The 17627-nt window shown below is 45.3% G+C and overlaps 1 protein-coding gene across 4 annotated transcripts in view; it reads right to left on the minus strand.

The window, feature by feature from the left end:
- The window catches only part of FARP1 (FERM, ARH/RhoGEF and pleckstrin domain protein 1), a 231935-nt gene that overhangs the window by 76894 nt on the left and 137414 nt on the right, over positions 1-17627 (minus strand). For all 4 annotated transcript variants that reach the window (XM_006755040.2, XM_006755039.2, XM_006755038.2 and 1 more), the window contains exons 3-4: positions 9677-9719; positions 6888-6966 (exon numbers count right to left, since the gene is read on the minus strand). In XM_006755040.2, the coding sequence (XP_006755103.1) occupies positions 6888-6966; positions 9677-9719 (122 nt within the window). The remainder of the gene's footprint in view (positions 1-6887; positions 6967-9676; positions 9720-17627) is intronic.

The raw sequence follows: 17627 nt of genomic DNA on the forward strand, positions 1-17627 counted from the left end.
ATCCCCATTCTACCACCTCTAAAGAAATTATTGACTCTAACAAGGACTGTTAATTGGTGTAAAAACCACTTAGGAAACTGGACTTTTGCATAGATAATGCAACATGCACCTTACTTCATAATGGAAAGATCAGAATGCCACCACTCTAGTGATCCATCTTAGCATCATTAATGATATAGGAAGCACACAAGATCACTTATGATGAATTCTAGCCAAAAATGTTTAACTTGTATCTGTCAAGGCTTTAGAACTACCAGTTTTCAGGAAATACGGAAGCTAGAGCAGTGGTTCTCAACCTTCTGGCCCTTTAAATACAGTTCCTCATGTTGTGACCCAACCATAAAATTATTTTCGTTGCTACTTCATAACTGTAATGTTGCTACTGTTATGAACCGTAATGTAAATATCTGATATGCAGGATGGTCTTAGGTGACCCCTGTGAAAGGGTCGTTCGACTTCCAAAGGTGTCGCGACCCACAGGCTGAGAACCGCTGGGCTAGAGGAATAAGCTAAAAAGTACAAGAGGTAAGATATTCTGTTGTACAACTGGCCCAGTTTCTCTACCAAGATGGTATCTTGAGGTCCAAGGACACGATAACCAGATGCAATGTGTGGTCCTTCAGTGAATTTCATTTAGAATAAGCGGGGGGAGGCAAATGGGGAAGTCTGAGCATGGCCAGGGCATTAGATGAGATGAAAAGTACATGCATACGCAAAGGGAAAAAATCAGAAAGGATGTCACACTGATGTGTTAATAGTAATCTCTGGGCAACAGGAATGCAGTATTTTTATCTTCTTAGTCTTGTTTATCTGTATAGTCTAACTTTCTACACTGTACGTTGCTTTTGTAATAACGAAACTTTATGTTTAATTTTGTTAAAAAAAGGCTTTAACAAGAACAACCACAGGTTGCCATCAAATGCAATAATACATGGAAACCACAGTGACTACAATAAAAACAGTCAATGAATGTTAGCAACTTTTTTAATAAAACAAAACTAATCTTCTTTAAGTCATTTAAAAAGTTCCATTATTAAGAACTAAAAAACAAGGCGCAATTCTGTAACCATCAAAAACAGAACAAAAGCTGAAAACAAAACTAAATCACTCATATATCTGTGTTTTCTCTGTTCTTCACCCCCCCCCCCTTCCCCCTTTCTCCTCTCAGGGAAGTCCAAGGGAAGAAGGGCAGAGAATATAAAACAACAAACATCAACATACAGGTTTATACGAGGAGAGGCAGTATAGACCATCTTTCTGCATTAGGTAGTGGTTATTGTCTTTGAGTCCAACACTTCTTAGAGCTACAGGCTTTAATTCTCGCCTATATGGTCAATTTTAAAATAAGCAGGAGGGCTTTATGTTTTACAAACATTATATTCAGAACATTTTAGCATCTCAAATTCCAACATGGGGTCCTGTGCTCACAAGGAGGGATTCAGAGTGTGACGAGCTTCAGAGGCCTTTGGGGACAGTCTCTGTGGGCTCGAGGTGGCAGAGGGTCTGAAAGATCACACACTTAGAGGGCAGTGTCATGATGAAGATTGTAGGAAGGACTTTGTCACCCCAAGTACGCGGATCTTTCTGTCCCAGGGCCCTGGTAATACGAGAGACTTTCCTGGGTACTGATTTCCGGATGACAGCTGTAAGTCGAGCACGCTGGCTGCAATCTAACTTTAGAGATTCAGCAACAACTATAATCTGAAGCGATTCCAACCAAATTCATGAGCTAAAGGCTAAGGTGTACTCAGTAGGCACTAAATAAAATTAAACCGGCAAACACAAGGAAAATGCTCAAAGCACTCAGAAGGGCCCAGCCGGTGTGGCTCAGTGGTTGAGCTTTGACCTATGAACCAGGAGGTCACAGTTTGATTCCAGATCAGGGCACATGCCCAAGTTGCGAGCTTGATCCCCAGGTTGGGGCGTGCAGGAGGCAGCCAATCCACGATTCTCTCTCATCATTGATGTTTCTCTCTCTCTCTCCCTCTCTCTCCCTCTCTGAAATCCATAAAAATGTATTTTTTTAAAAAGCACTCAAAAGGAAATGGACTGGCTTTAGGATGGGAGGAGGAAGGAGCTAACAGTGGGAGAACTAGTCAAGAAGGGCTTCGCTTCCTGGGACTGCAAACCACACCCATCAAATGCCTGCTTTTATTTTTATTTTTTATTTATTTAAACTAGATGCCCGGTGCACAAAAATTTGTGCACTTGGGGGGAAAGGGGGGGGGGTCCCTCAGCCTGGCCTGTGCCCTCTCGCAGTCTGGGACCCCTCGGGACATAACGCCCTGCTGGCTTAGGCCTGCTCCCGGGTGGCAGAGGGCAGGCCCAATCCCTAGGTGCAGCCCCTGGTCGGGCTCAGAGCAGGGCCGATTGGGGAGTTGGGGCGCCTTCCCCTGTCGCAAACAGAGCAGGGCGGATAGGGAGGTTTTGGCCCCGCCCCCTGTCACACACAGAGCAGGGTCAATCAGGGGGTTGGGGCGCTGCCCCCTGTCAGGCACAGAGCAGGGCCCATCAGGGGTGTTGGGGCTACGTACCTTGTCACACACAGAGCAGGGTCAATCAGGGGGTTGGGGGGCTCCCCTCTGTCATACACAGAGCAGGGCCGATCAGGGGATTGGGGCGCCTTCCCCTGTCGCAAACAGAGCAGGGCGGATAGGGAGGTTTTGGCCCCGCCCCCTGTCACACTCAAGGCAGGGTCGATGGGGAGGTTGCGGCACCACCCCCTGTCACGCACAGAGCAGGGCCAATCAGGGGGGTGGGGCGCTGCCCCCTGTCAAACTGATCCCGGTGCCAGGAGGCCTCGAGGCTCCACTGATCCCGGTGTTGGGAGACATATTACCCTTTTACTATATAGGGTAGAGGCCTGGTGCATGGGTGGGGGCTGGCTGGTTTGCCCGGAAGGGTGTCCTGGATCAGGGTGGGGGTCCCCACTGGGGTGCCTGGCCAGTCTGGGGGAGGGGCTGAGGGCTGTTTTCAGGCTGGCGGGTGACTGAAGCTCCCAACCGCTCCTTTTTTTTTTTTTTTTTAAATTTTGGGCCAGCTTTAGCTTTGAGGCTTGGCTCCAGCTCTTAGGCCTCCGCTGCTGAAAGATGGTTTCTGGCCTTTGCTTACAATGTTGCGATCCTGCTGACTGAAGCCCCGCGGACTAAAGTAGGTTTCTGGGGTTTTGTTTAGCTTCTATATTTGTTACATAGTTGCTTAGAGTTGCAGCTCAGAGGCCTGCAGCGGCACGCAGCGAACGTTGGAGTCCTCCGTCACTGAAGCAAGCGCAGCGAATGTTGGAGTCCTCCGTCACTGAAGCAAGCAAGCCTCATGTTAGTTTCAAGCTGCCTGGCTGCCGGCCGCCATCTTGGCTGGCAGTTAGTTTGCATATCTCCCTGATTAGCCAATGGGAAGGGTAGCAGTCGTATGCCAATTACCATGTTTCTCTTTTATTAGATAGGATATTTTTATTGATTTCAGAGAGGGAGAGACAGAAACATCAATGAAGAGAGAGAATCACCGATCACCTGCACGCCCCCTACTGGGGATCAAGCCCACAACCGGGGCATGTGCCCTTGACTGGAATCAAATCCGGGACCCTCCAGTTTGCAGGCCGACACTCTATCCACTGAGCCAAACCAGCTAGGGCAGGATGCCTGGTTTTACACATGTCCATTTCCATTTATTTCATTTGGGAAGTCTGATTCTTTTTCCTCTTCGGTGTCATGTCCAATTTCTCTGCCGGCCTAAGAAACACCCTTCAGCAGACCTTGCACAGCAGCAAGTTCCGATAGGGTCTCTCACCATTAGATTTGACTGACGATGGGATGCCCAGTGAGAAGTGTGCCTAAACTCATTAGCATCAGAAAAGTGACTCAGACCTCTGCAGTAAGAAAGCCTGGCGACTTATTTTCCAAAGAGCTCACTCTAGCTTTTAAAACTATACCTAAAAGTCGGTGATTTTCTCCTTTTGTCCATAGGACAGGGTTTTACCACAAGTGCAGTCCGATAATTAGACAGGTACTCAGCTTCCTGTTTAATCACCAAGTGCAATGTAATCTTCCATCTATATTAGTGGGGAGCAGAAAACTGCTCCTGGAAGCCTGAAGAACTAACCACGGGGCTAGAGTCACTTAGAGTCTATACAGTCTTGCAGGGCCATCTCTGTCTCTCTTTTCCACACATCCCTCGTCTAAATAAGCACTGTCCACGCAGACCTTCTCCTAAGCCCCTCCTCACCGCCATCTGCTACAGAAAAGTCCCTGGAATCTCAATGGTTACATCATTCCACTTTTGCTTACACGGGACGTTGAGAGTGTGGAAGTCAGCGTATTGGATCTGGGAGGTCCTCTTCTAGTTATACCTCGTGACAAAGTGGAGAAAGTGATGAGGAGCTTCTAAGTTTCATAGCAATTTTATTCACCCTTGAACCCAAAGAATGCTCTCTTCAGGAAAGATTTTTAAAATGTCAGTTAACAGTGGGGGCCAGACAACAAATACTCAAACCCTCTGCATCCAGCTGAGCTGTGTCACGTGGGGGAGTTGCCAGATCGGCCACAGCAGCTGGCAAGACGCTGGGCGCACTTGGCCCGAGGGTAACTAGTTGCATGGAATTTTATAACAAGGACCAGAATGGAAGAAAACTACAAACCTCTAAAGGCAATGAGTCATAAAAATGGAAAAGGTGCAAAACTCATTGTAAAGTAGAACGGGGAGGAAAAGCGGGGGAAAATGGATTTATGCTGCCAAGTTCCTCAGCAGGATAGAGCCCCAGTGGACGCGAGAGGAAAATCCACACAGCTGACCGACAGCTGGACTCGCCCACAGACTTATTTCAATATTCTGAGCTTGGAGCAATGCATGTTCCCAGGACAGGAAGGCTGGCCCCAGAAACGGAGACACAGTAGCCCCAACAATGACACCACATGAAGACTTGTCGTCGGCCCCTCTGTCTTTGTGTGCAGTTGGGTGTAGTAGCTCCAGCTGCCCCTCTACTTCAGCGTTCTGGCAAACTGCACAGTTCCCAGAGGCCAACGGCTTCTGCAGTTCCCAGCCGCCTCTAACTGCTTCATCGATGGGAGGATTGTAAGTGGAGGCAAACGAGCAGTGGTGACTCATTCACAAACACAACGCCTTCACCTCTCGCTGGAATCCATGCACCCAATGCCCTTCCTGACGCATCCACGTGATGTCGAGTAGGTGTCTCAAACACAGCCTTGCAGAAGCAAGCTCCTGACTCCCTTGGCTCCCAAACCTCTATTTCCCTCCACCCATCCCATTTATTCATCACCAACACCCAGCCAGTTGCTTCAGTCAAATCTAAGTGTTCCCTCTCCTCCCCTCAGTCTCCATTCCCAACACATCAACCAGATGGATGGACCCCACCCACCTCCAGCAAGTACTGCAAATGCAGCCACACATCTCCATTTCCACTCCTACCGCCTCCTCTGCCACCACCATCTCAGGCTGGATGATGGCAATTGCTTCCTCACTGGATTCCCTGCTGTCATCCTCCTGACAACATCCACATGGCAACTAGTCTCTCAACAGTAAGGACATTCAGGCCTCTGTCCCACCTCACTGCACTTCGCTCTCACCGCTCCTGCCATGCGGAGCACGTTTTTGACTGACACCTGTCACTTGTTCCTGCCTTGGGCACTGCCTACTGGGAAGGTCTCCCTCTGAAAATGACTGACAGATCCTCGTTATTTCCTCAGAGAGGCACCCCAGACTAACCAATCTAAAATCATCACCCAGTCATCTTCTATGCCATCATCCTACTTCAATGACCTAAATAAAGAGCCCTACCATTACCTGATTTTTTTGTTTGTTTATTTAATACATTTGTCTGTTCCCATGAGAGGCAGACTTGTTTTTTTCATCACTATATCCCCAGTGCCTAGAACAATGCTTGCACACAGTGTACACACTTCATAAATCCTTTTGACTGGATATCTTCATCCCTTTCTTAAATGATGGTCAGCCACCCAAGATAATTGTGCTCTGTATCTGGGATAAGAGGATGAGAAAGGTGCCATAGCCTTGGTCTGAACCAGTTATGTCTTAAAAGGCTGTGTGGCAAGAATTTGGCTGGTCAGACTGGTGTACTCAAAGGGAGTATACTGAAAAGGGATATCTTCACGTGTTCCCACTGGGCTCTGACCTCCTTTAGAAACCCATGTGTTCGCCACAAATTATAAAGTAAGTGGTAGTACTGATGATGATGACAATGATGGCGATGGTGATGGTTACCATCCATGGCGCCTCCCTGGGTTCCAGCCATTCGATGTGTAATAATGCTTATCCCCAAAACAATCACAGCCAGGCCAGCCTTACAGTCACACGGACACAGAGGAATTGAGACAGGCGCAAAGGGACCAAGTAACTGGCCAGTCACGCAGCTATCAAAGGCAGGACTGACACCCAAACCAGGCCCGACCGAGGTTCACGCTTCTCCCACTTGGCCAAGCTGCCAAAGAAACTGACCACAGTTCCTGTCCACCCACCCAGGGCAGCAATGAGAAGAATCTCTGAGATAACATCTTGGCTTCCCAGGCGGGATTCACTTTCCAAAACCATCTGATGATAACATAGATAAAGAGGGAAGCTATGGCAGTAACAGGGCAAGTCTGATCCACTTCTCATATCACAGCCTTGAAGAAACAAGACTTCATCACTTCTTGGCCTTTTGGCTAAGATCAAGGGTAGAAACCAGGCTTTAGGGAAAACGTGGTGCTTGCCTGCCCCCATGTTTGTAAGCATAACTGGAAGGGGGGCGTTAAACTGTTAAGCACAGAGTGGATGCTGGTTAAGTAGACTTGGAGAAAATGTTGATCAAATGGACTCAGAACATTAACTTTTGCTTCTCCTCGGCACCTCATTGCAATAAACTGCCAACCACTAACCTTGTGAGTTCTTCTTGGAGTTGCGTGTGGTCAGGTGGAAAGAATTTCACCACAAACCTAACAACAACATGCTTTGGCCCTAAAGAAGGAGAAAAAAAGTAGTTATTGATTTCCGCTTCAAATGCAATTAAAGAAAAGATTTTCTGAGGTACATTATATATCAAATAATGAGACTCATTCCAAGTAGCCAAGAGTACACCCCAGCCACTGAACAACTAAATCACAGTTATTGAATCACACTTTCACACTGTGGGGAAACGAGTATCTGTTTTGTGTGTGTTTTTGTTATTGTTTTTTTCTTTTTAACGTTTTTGTTTAAATTGATTTTTAGAGAGCGAGGAAGGGAGAGGGATAGAGAGATAGAAACATCAACGAGAGAGAAAGATTGATTGGCTGCCTCCTGAATGCCTGCCCCCCTCCCGGGATCAAGCCAGCAACCCAGGCATGTGCTTTGACCGAGAATTACACTCATGACATCTTGTTTCATGGGTCGACCCTCAGCCACTGAGCCACACTGGCTGGGCGAGACTAGTGCTTTCTTGATGCTAGATATTAGGAGACAATAGCAGTGAGAATAATGGTATCTTTGACCTCTTGGTTCCTGGGTTGACACTCAACCACTGAGCAACACCAGCTGGACTTGTGTTGTTGTTTTTAAACTGTGACAAAGGTATCACATGGAGGTATTAGACTTTTTCTCTGGAGACTTCAATTGTACCCAGGTTTGAAAGGCACTTTGCTCTTTTAAAAAATGTGCCTAATTAGCTGGTTTTGTCCAAGTACCAGTTTTAGATCATTTTAAAAGGAGATAATGAAAATGTAAATTAGTCATGTAATTTATTTTTAACTATCCAAAAGGTACAGCTGTTAATGTGTTCATCAAATATGTATGTAGACCTATATGCCAGATGCTCTCCTGAGGTGTGGAGAGAAACCTCAACAAGACCAGGCCCCGCCCCGCCACAGTCAGCCCGCGCCTTTTAAGTGCCTTATAAACCATTTATCGATGAGTTCAGACAAAATTAGGAAGCAGATCTGGAAGGGGTGGTAAGGGAGAGATGGTGAAGGAGAAGAATACATTCTGTTTTTAGAATTAAAATAGAACAAACAGGTTACAAACTAAAATAATAATTTGTAATCTGAGACTGTTTGATGTATCAGCTACAATACAAGGGCAATCTTACGGGTTCTGCCGTTTGGAATGATAGCAATGAGGTTATGTTCTATGAAATATAAGACACTATAATGAAATCCCAATTTTAACAGTTCTCATATGTTTGCTCTACCTCCCGCTGTCGCAAAGACAGATGTTGTATCGTAATTTCTATGCTAACACATTCAAATTTAGGAAAGGTACAAAAATAACACATCATAAGGCGAAGATGTCACCAATATACAAAAAATTGGGAGGAAGAAAACAAGGGCACAGAAATACCGAAGCCAAGAGAAACTGGGATTTTCCTGAATCACCTAAACATTAACAAAAACCCCGGCATGTCAATTCTGGGTCACAAAATAACAACGAAAAATGGGGAAGATGGGGAGGCCACACTGTTTCCTCTCAGTTACTTTCACACACAAGGGGATTAAAGGAGGGGACTCAGGCCCTTAGAGAACCTGACGTGAAGCAGATGCTGGCACTAAGGAGAAAGGACTGCTCTTCACACATGGCTAGTCACAGCCCACGGGGGTGAGCAGGAGCCCGTGCTGGCCCCTGTCCTCACACTTGCTAATGTGCTAAGGGATTCCCCTCCACCATTAGCAGTTCTGCCACCAGTCATTGCAGGGACAAATGTCATCATTCTAGACTCTGTGCTGCCTCCACCCACCAGGCCTGGGGGCTTCTCTCTGTAATGTGTCTCCCATTTGATCACTGGCCAACCACCCATAAACATTAAACAAACAATGGCGGTTTCATTGTCGGCATCAATAATTGCTTAATTTAAATGACAGCTCAACATCCATTTCAACTGCAAAAGGGCTGTACAGGCACTGTGTGTCCATTTATTACATCCACGTAAACTGCGGTAAGTGGCCCGGTGGGGTTTCTTAATGAGACAGAAAAGCAATCCCACGAGGTATTGTGTGCTGCGGGCTCAGCTAAAGAAATGGAGCTTTGTTACCATCCCCGGACTCTGCCCAGTCTCTGGCTGCAGTGAGGAGCTATGTGGAGTGACTTTGAGAACAGAGCTTCGCTCTGAACTTGACCTTGAAGCAGCAGTGCCAAGGCATGATGGGAAGGGAAAGAAAAACCAAGTGTTCTCTTTCCGTCCTCCTCTCCTAGACCCTCTTTAATCTCTTCTCCAGCACAGGGCCTAAACGCAAGCCAGGCTCCCTCCAGCGCTGTTTGCCATTCAGAAATTCAGAAGCACACACACACAAGCTTGCATCCTGACTTCACAGGCTTTGAAGAGGCAGGACAGAAAACCTCACACCAATTTATGAATAAACGGCTCCACCCTCCCCCCCACTGCAAAAGTGGCAATAAGAAACCCCTGTTCAGACAAGGCAACTCTATTATTTGGGGGCTTAGGAGCATGGTTTAGTTGTTAATCAAAACCATATTTGATTTTCCAAGCAAAATTTTGATTACCAAACTGTTATATATTAAAATTGCAGAACATACATTTTAATAGTGCATGGATTCGTGGATGGTGAAAAGCAATTATGGGGTAAAATAAAAATCTGTATCCCTAAGTGCTTGACGCCACAGGACGGCTGACGTCTAGACGAGGAAACTGTCTGGCTCGATGTTTAACCAAACTGTTACACAGACGGTGTATACTTACTTCTAATCTGCTTGACAATAGGTTTTAAGAGATCCAGCCACACCTACAAAAGGAAAAAAGAACAGACTGAGACACAAATTCTCAATGAACGAGTGCATTTTGAGTCTTTACTTGGAACTGTTTAAAATGAAGTTTTTGTGTACTGGTGTACTGGAGGCTGTCCCTCTTTTCTCCAGAATTCCGTATCTTTATTTGACATCATCTACCACTTTCACAATCCGAATTTGCTAACATTATCCCTAAGCTTCAAAATTAACACCTCTCCTAGACTCAGTAAACTAAAAATGTTTCTACTCTCACTTGTACTTTGGTCACAGTTAGCTGAGTCAGCAAATATTAATGCATGATTGCATGTCTGGCTACAAGCTGAGTGAAACAGGCATGCTCCTTAGTGAAACAAAACACGTGTGTGCGCGTATGACTGGATCGGAAGGGAATGGCTATCTATAGAATACCGCCTGGGCACCAGACGCTATCCAGAAGCTATGCACCTCTAAGAGCCAGGCCAGAAGGATTCCTGTTACCCAGGAGAGAAACCCGAGACGTGGAGAGGTTCAATAACTTGTCCCCGGTCTCTCAGATCTACAGTGGCAGAGCCAGGACTGAAAGAGGCCTGTCCAACTTCAAAGCCCAGACTCTTTTCACACGTACTCGCCCTGGCATGCAGTTTGAGTGGCAAAATTTTTGAGAGACTGAGAACAGAGGGAGCGAGAGAGCAAGAGAGACCAGCTGCCCTTATTAATAAAGTATGTTACCCATATTATCCCATTTCACACGTGCTTTTCTTTAAACTCGCCTGGAATTTGTGGCCATTTGAAAAGGGTTTTATGGAGGCTCATATTTACATATATGACAAAAACAAGGTTCATGTGCTTAATGTGAAGATGGTTTTATAAGTAAACTAGAGGCCTGCTGCACGATATTCATGCAAGAGTAGGCCTTCCTTTCCCCGGCTGCCGGCACCGGCTTCCCTCTGGCACCCGGGACCGGGGCTTCCCTCGCAGCCCCAGCTTCGTCCGGAAGGTCATCCGGAAGGACAACTGGTCTAATTAGCATATTATGCTTTTATTATTATAGATAGAAGATATGAGAACATTACAAAACTTTGCCAAGCACAACAGGTAATTGACGAAGAAAATATGACAATGGCTAAGGAGAAAATGTTCAAATTCAGGAGTTATTTTCACTACAAATGCAAATTTAAATAACCATGTACCATTTCCACCCATGAAACTTGCATCTAGATCTGCCTGTATGTGCATGGTGCTTGTAGTTTATAACACCCCAGGGTGCAGGGAGATGCACACTGTCTTACTCTATTGGTGGATGTATGAATCGGTACAACATTTCTGGACTAATTAGGGAATAATTATCTAGAGGCTAAAAGTATTCTTACACATGCTCTTTCACCCAGTAATTCAACTTTGGGAAATTATGCACAAAAAGATTTATGTACAATGAATGCTAATAGCATTTTTACAACTATCAAAAATCTTACAATAACCTAAATAAGTAAAATGGTCTACGTCTATATAACATTACCATGCAGGAATTAAAAATGATGTTCTTGACAAATACTTATGCATGTGGGAAAATGTGTTTTGGAGGTTAAAAGATGGGTGAGTCTTGTCTACCTCTTAACTGCCTTTTGTATTATCCAAATTACCTTAAATAATCACTAAGAATTCTCATAAGGAAAATAACTAAAAATTTTAAGTTCCCACCTATTCACATTAAACTTCCCCACCACTTTTTCAAATAAATAATATTTTATAATGAAACTCTCATTTCTGTATTCCTCAGCCTATATCACTATCTTATAAAAGAAAAAAATAGTGGCATTAGTTGATTTAGGATCATTTCCACTGTCAGACCCATAAACCTCAACCTTAATGAAAGAGAATAATCATTCAAAACAGCAATTATCATTTGCAAGATACATTATTTTCCTCCTAAGAATCCTAAAAGATGAATGAGGTGACAAATGTATCTTCCTTTGATAAGAAAACAGATTCAGAGAACAGATGCCCAAAGTTGGAACTTAAACCCTGTTCTTCAAACTCATTTATTAATTCAACAAAATTGTATTGTGTCCTTATGCTAGGCTCTGGGGAATGGTGAGAAAGCCAGTCATGGTCCTTACTTCATGGAGCTTACGGACTAGTGAGGCAGCAGACGGAAATCAAAAAGCCTTCCCAACAAAAATGGAGAACCGGAGACAAACGGATGAAAAGCAAAGGGGAGTCCCTGAGGACTCACAGTGTCTGGGGTAGGGAATTTGACCCAGTCATGGGAGAAGCAGCGGCAGAGGGACTGTTTAGGAAACATGCCCCTGAACGTGACATTGTGCTGAGAGCTGCAGGGGAAGAGAGTAAGGAGGACAGATGGACACACAGTAAAAACACTGGTCTCGATGCCTGAGGTGAAAGGAAACCGACGTGGCTACAGAGCAAGGCTGGAGGGTCAGGAAGGGGTCAGACCCCACAGAAGCCACGTCAAGATTCTTCATCCTTATCCTAAGAACAATGCAAAGGATTTAAGCATGGGGCTGATCCAATCTGATGTGAACATTAAAAGCATCAATCTGGCAGTGTAAGAACAGACAGGGGGAGCCAGACAGGTTCAGGCTGACCTGTTGCAATTGTCCAGGCAAGAGAGGATGGTATTTGGACCAGGGAGGGGGCAGAAGTAGAGCTTGGAGAAAGTGGGGGGATTTAAGATAAATTTAAGAGGTAAAATCCAATGGGATTTACTGACGGACTGGATATGGTAGCTGAGGAAGGGGACAATGACCAGAATGACACCAAGATTTCTGCTGTTGGACCCATAAACCTCAACCTTAATGCCCTTGAATTTCATGAGGAAGAGACAGTGTGGAAATGGTGGGACACACTGGTCCAGAGCTCAGAGGAGGCCTGGGCAGGATATCTCCGTTCAGAAGCCGCCGCCACCTGACTCCATGGAGGATAAGGTCGCCTCATAGAGTCCAGAGGATGGAACCCATGAGCACTGAGGATGCCTCCACCACGGAACAGCCAGGTGAAGCACGTGAGCGGGGAAAGGAAGTAAGAAGAGAGCCATGGAAGCCATGGGAAGGTGGTGTTTCCAGAAGGCAGAATATCAAGAACTGTGAAAGGTAAAATAAGATGACAACTAGAATATCTGATGGTCAGCTGGCTCAGTGATGGGTCAGGAAGTATGGTGGGCGGTGAAGAGGCAGGAAGGATGAAGGACTTTTCCTTTTTTTTTATTGCTTAAAGTATTACAAAGAGTATTACATATGTCTCCTTTTCTCCCCCCCGCCCTTGACAATCTCCTGGCCTCCCCTACCCCCCAGTGTCTTATGTCCAGTGGTTATGCTTATATGCATGCATACAAGTCCTTTGATTGATCTCTTAGGGCTTTTCCTTTTAAAGAAATTTTTTTCAATTACAGTTTACTTCCAATATTATTTTGTATTGATTTCAGGTATACAGTATGGTGGTTAGACAATCATACACTTTTTAAAGTGTTCCCTCGATACTTCCAGTACCCACCTGGCACCATACATAGTTATTGCAATATTATTGACAACAGTCCCTATGCTGTACTCTACACCCCTGTGACTATTTTGTAACTATCAATCTGTACTTCGTAACCGATGAACGGCTTTTTCAAGAAGCTCAGCTATGAAGGAGGAGGAAGACAAGAGACTAGGAGTACAGGGGGTAAAAAAATCAAAATAAGGGCATTGCTTATTTGCTTGTTTTGAAGGCCCTGGGTGCTTTAAAAAAGGGGGGGAGGGACTGCAACTATGAGCAAGAAGAGATAACCGATGTCCTAAGGGACCTGAAGTGACACGAGAAGGTAGCTCTGAAACAGAGGGCAAGGGCTTGAGTTAGAAAGAATAGCTCTTCCATTGCAGGGAGAGAGAAAGACAGAAAGGCTAATGGCCAATGCAGTTTATATTTCTGGGCTGGGAAGATAAGAAAGCTCCTTTTTGCTGCCTTCTGTTTCCCCTGTAAAATCTGAGAGGTGGTGGATTGAGGCAAGCGGAGAAGTGAGTTGCATGAGACACCGAGTTACCTGGAGATTCCAGTGGGATTCCCAGGGCTGCGGAGCGCCCACTCAGGCACCTGCCACCCTGAGCTCTTCCGGCCGCCAGGGCTGCCTCGGGAGAAGCACCTCGGAGATCTTTCACCGTCGCCAACGCTGCCACAGAATCTGCCTCAACTCTGCAAACCACTCAGGACAAAGCAACTATGCTCTGGCAGCACAGCTGCCAATTTTAGGAACTGTTTTAAAACATCTCTCTTCTGTTTTTGGCATTTCTGTGGAAAGCATCAAATACAAGCGCCGGTTTGAGCCAACTGAGCATGTGGTGTTAGAACATGTCGGTCTGAAGCATCAGGCTGGCCCGAATTAGCCCACTTGGTCGAGCTCGGCAGCAATGATGCCACAGGGCATCCATCACATCACAGCTGGCCGAGGAGAGACCACGGAACCTCGAGAGCCTATCCAGTCACCAGTTAGATTGACGGCTGCAGAGCCCGGAGAAAAGGTCTTGCACACACAAGACTAAATCTACTACACGTGGATGAGCTAGAAGGAGCTCTTCTTATTTCTAAGAAGAAAAATAGGTTGTTGCTTGACTAGCGTTAAAGCACTGAAGTTTGATATATGGGGAGGGCTACTGGGAAGCATATGAATTGAATCACATCGCTTTAGACAGATCACTTGTTCACTCAACCTAAGTGGAACAGAAACAAGCTCCAGATGAGGTAAAAAGGTGACACGGCATCACAGTCTTCCTTTCCCTGCCCACAGATCGCTTGAGGGTCACAGCTGTAATGACGTCTCTCAAACCCCACCCTTCATCCTTTCAACCAGGCCACACGCCCCTGCCCTCTCTAAACCACACCGCGGAGCATCAGAGCACAACTGCACAGCCACATCACCTGGCTGCAAAGGGGTCTGGTTAAAATGAATGAACTTCTGGAAAGGTCATTCCCAGTGAGTGGGACTCACCAAATCAAGGAAATTTTCCCCGCTGGGATGTGAAGGTCTATTGCAGTGGTTCTCAACCTTCTGGCCCTTTAAATACAGTTCCTCATGTTGTGACCCAACCATAAAATGATTTTCGTTGCTACTTCATAACTGTAATGTTGCTACTGTTCTGAATCATAATGTAAATATCTGATATGCAGGATGGTCTTAGGCGACCCCTGTGAAAGGGTCGTTTGACCGCCAAAGGGGTCTCGACCCACAGGTTGAGAACCGCTGGTCTATTGGCAGAGTGTGCCAGGGCTGCCGAGACAAAGTACCACAGACGAGGCCGGCACGGACAACAGAAATGAATGTCCTCACGCTTCTCTGGAGGCACAGGGCGCTGCAGGTTCAGTGTCTTCCGAGGCCTCTCATTGGCTTACGGATGGCTGCCTCCTGGCTATGTCCTCCCATGGTCTTCCCTCTGTGAATGCACACCCCTGGTTTTTCCCGGGTATCTCCAAATTTCTTCTTCTTAAAATGGTACCAGTCAGATAGGATTAGGGCCCACTCTAATAGCCTCGTTTTAACTTAATCACCCCTTCAAAGGCCTTGTCTTCAAGAATAGTCACATCCTGACATACTGGGCATTAGAGCTTCAACATACAAATTTTTTTAGGGGGGAGGGGAGAGGGTGTCACAATTCAGTCTGTAAATACTATCTTCCACAATTTGATTTCAACACAGCTTTCCAGCCTCAACATCCCCAGCTTGCATACATTTTATTCAGGCTCCCTCTCTTCCTCCAATTCCCTCTTAATATCACCTTCCCCTTTGGAATGTGCTCTCTGCACTGAAACACTGTTAGGTGAGAAGAAATGGTTTAATGCCTAGGTATCAAAGTCAAGGCAACATGAGTCACTGTTCCCAAAGACGTTCTCTTCTTTCCCTTGATAACTGTTTGCCCCTATTATTTTGATGAGTGACATTTTAGGTGGATTTTGTAGGAAATTGAAATATCTGAGGTATTTTGGAAAGAGTCCTATTAAAAGAGATTGATTCATTTATCAGACAGCGGGTAGGGAAAAGATACTGTTTCTTGAGCACCTACTGTGTGCCAGGCACTGAATAGGTGCTTTATATATTCTCATTTAATATTCATAACAATATGGTCATTTTACACAGGAAGGAAGCCAAACTCAGAAAGCTTATTAAGTTGCCCAAGGCCACATAGCTGGGGTTCAACATCTGACTCTAACCCTGTGCTTTATATGTAACAAAATATCCTACCCCTCAAAAAGCTAAAGGACTCAACAGTAGTTCAGCTCTCCTCTTCATGTTTAAAAATCAAAACTGCATATAACAAAAATATTTCATCATCAACTAAAATGTATACAGGAACCACATAATATAGTTTATAGAATTATTTTATTAATTTTACATTAGTCTATATATATTTGAAGGATATGTAAAGAGTGGCTTTCATTTTAAAACCTATTAAGGGGTTTCTGCTTCTGGTCAAAACAGAGTAAGAGGAACTGGATCTTCCTACCTGAAACACACCGGGGGGCTGGGGGTGGGAGGGGGAAAAGGAAACAATACATAATACAACAGGTCTGAATACTTGGGGCACCAGGGATTGTGATTCCCCGAGACAGAACAAAAAAATCACCATCCCTACAGTGCCCCAGCCTTCCGTCTTGAGTGAGTTTCTAGACTGTGGTGCAGGGAGGAAGAACCTGGCAAAATCCATGAATTAAAGAAATGGGCCTGAGAGGGCAGAAACCAAGGCAGTGAGCGTTCACAGGAGAGCCCCAAGGAGTGGAAAAGCTCTCTCTAGAAAGAGCATTTAGGAGAGTGCGGGGGCTTACCCTTTGGTAGTCAGCTTAATATTGATCACATCTGCTTCTGAGAAAATACCCAAGCTTGGGAAAAACCACCTATGAAGAGATTAGAGGTAACTCTGCCTTGGTGTTCACATAGGGCCAGGAACTACCTATTCTCACCAGGCAGATTGGAAGACCTCATGATTCATGGGCATTGGGTAGAGTACTAAAGAGGCATTCCCAGCAGCAGGAAATAATTTATCCCCTACTGTACACTACACCAGTTCCACCTAGCAAGTCTTAAAAGCCAGATGTGGGAGGACCAGATTATTTCCAAATAATTTAAGTGCATCCCAGAACACTCAACAAAATTTACAGAAATACAAAACTATGAAGCACTCAGCAATGTAAAATTCACAATATCTGACATCCAATAAAGAAAATCAACAGGCCCAGCCGGAGTCAGTGACTCAGTTGGTACATTGTCCTGTGCACCAAAAGGGTGTCAGTTCAATTCCCAGTCAGGGCACATACCTGGGTTATGGGTTTGATCCTTGTTTGGGGAGCCAGCCTACCAATGTTTCTCTTTCACATCAATGTCTCTTTCTCTCTCTCTCTCTCTCTCTCTCTCTCCTCTCTCTCCCCTCCTAAGCATGCTCCCCTCCAGAATTCATATACTTAAGTCCTAACCCCAAGGTGACTATATCTGGAGATAGGGTCTTTAAAATGCAATTAAGGTTAAATAAGGGCATTAGGATGGGCCCCTGATGCAAACAGGACTGTGCCTTTATAAAAGGAATATCTCCCCCCACCTCCGCATGTGAGGACAAAGTAAGAAGGTGGCCGTATGCAAGTCAGGACAGGGCTCATCACCAGAATCTGACAAGGCTGGTACCCTGATCTCAGACTTATAGTCTCTGATACTGAGAAAGAAATGTCTTTTGTTCAAGCCACCCAGCCTATGGTATGTTGTTGTGGCAGCCCAGCTAAGTAAGACACCTACCAATGGCGGACTTTTCTTCTGGCATGGAGAAGAATATATAGTCAACAAAAAGATGCCAACCTTTTCCCTGAGCTTTACCAATATTTATTGACTAGAAATTAGAATTGTTTTATCAAGTCACTAAGCAATGTAGCTTTAATAAAAGAACAGTGGGCCA

The sequence above is a fragment of the Myotis davidii genome, unplaced genomic scaffold (genome assembly GCF_000327345.1).
Source record: "Myotis davidii unplaced genomic scaffold, ASM32734v1 scaffold133, whole genome shotgun sequence".
Classification (NCBI taxonomy): domain Eukaryota; kingdom Metazoa; phylum Chordata; class Mammalia; order Chiroptera; family Vespertilionidae; genus Myotis; species Myotis davidii.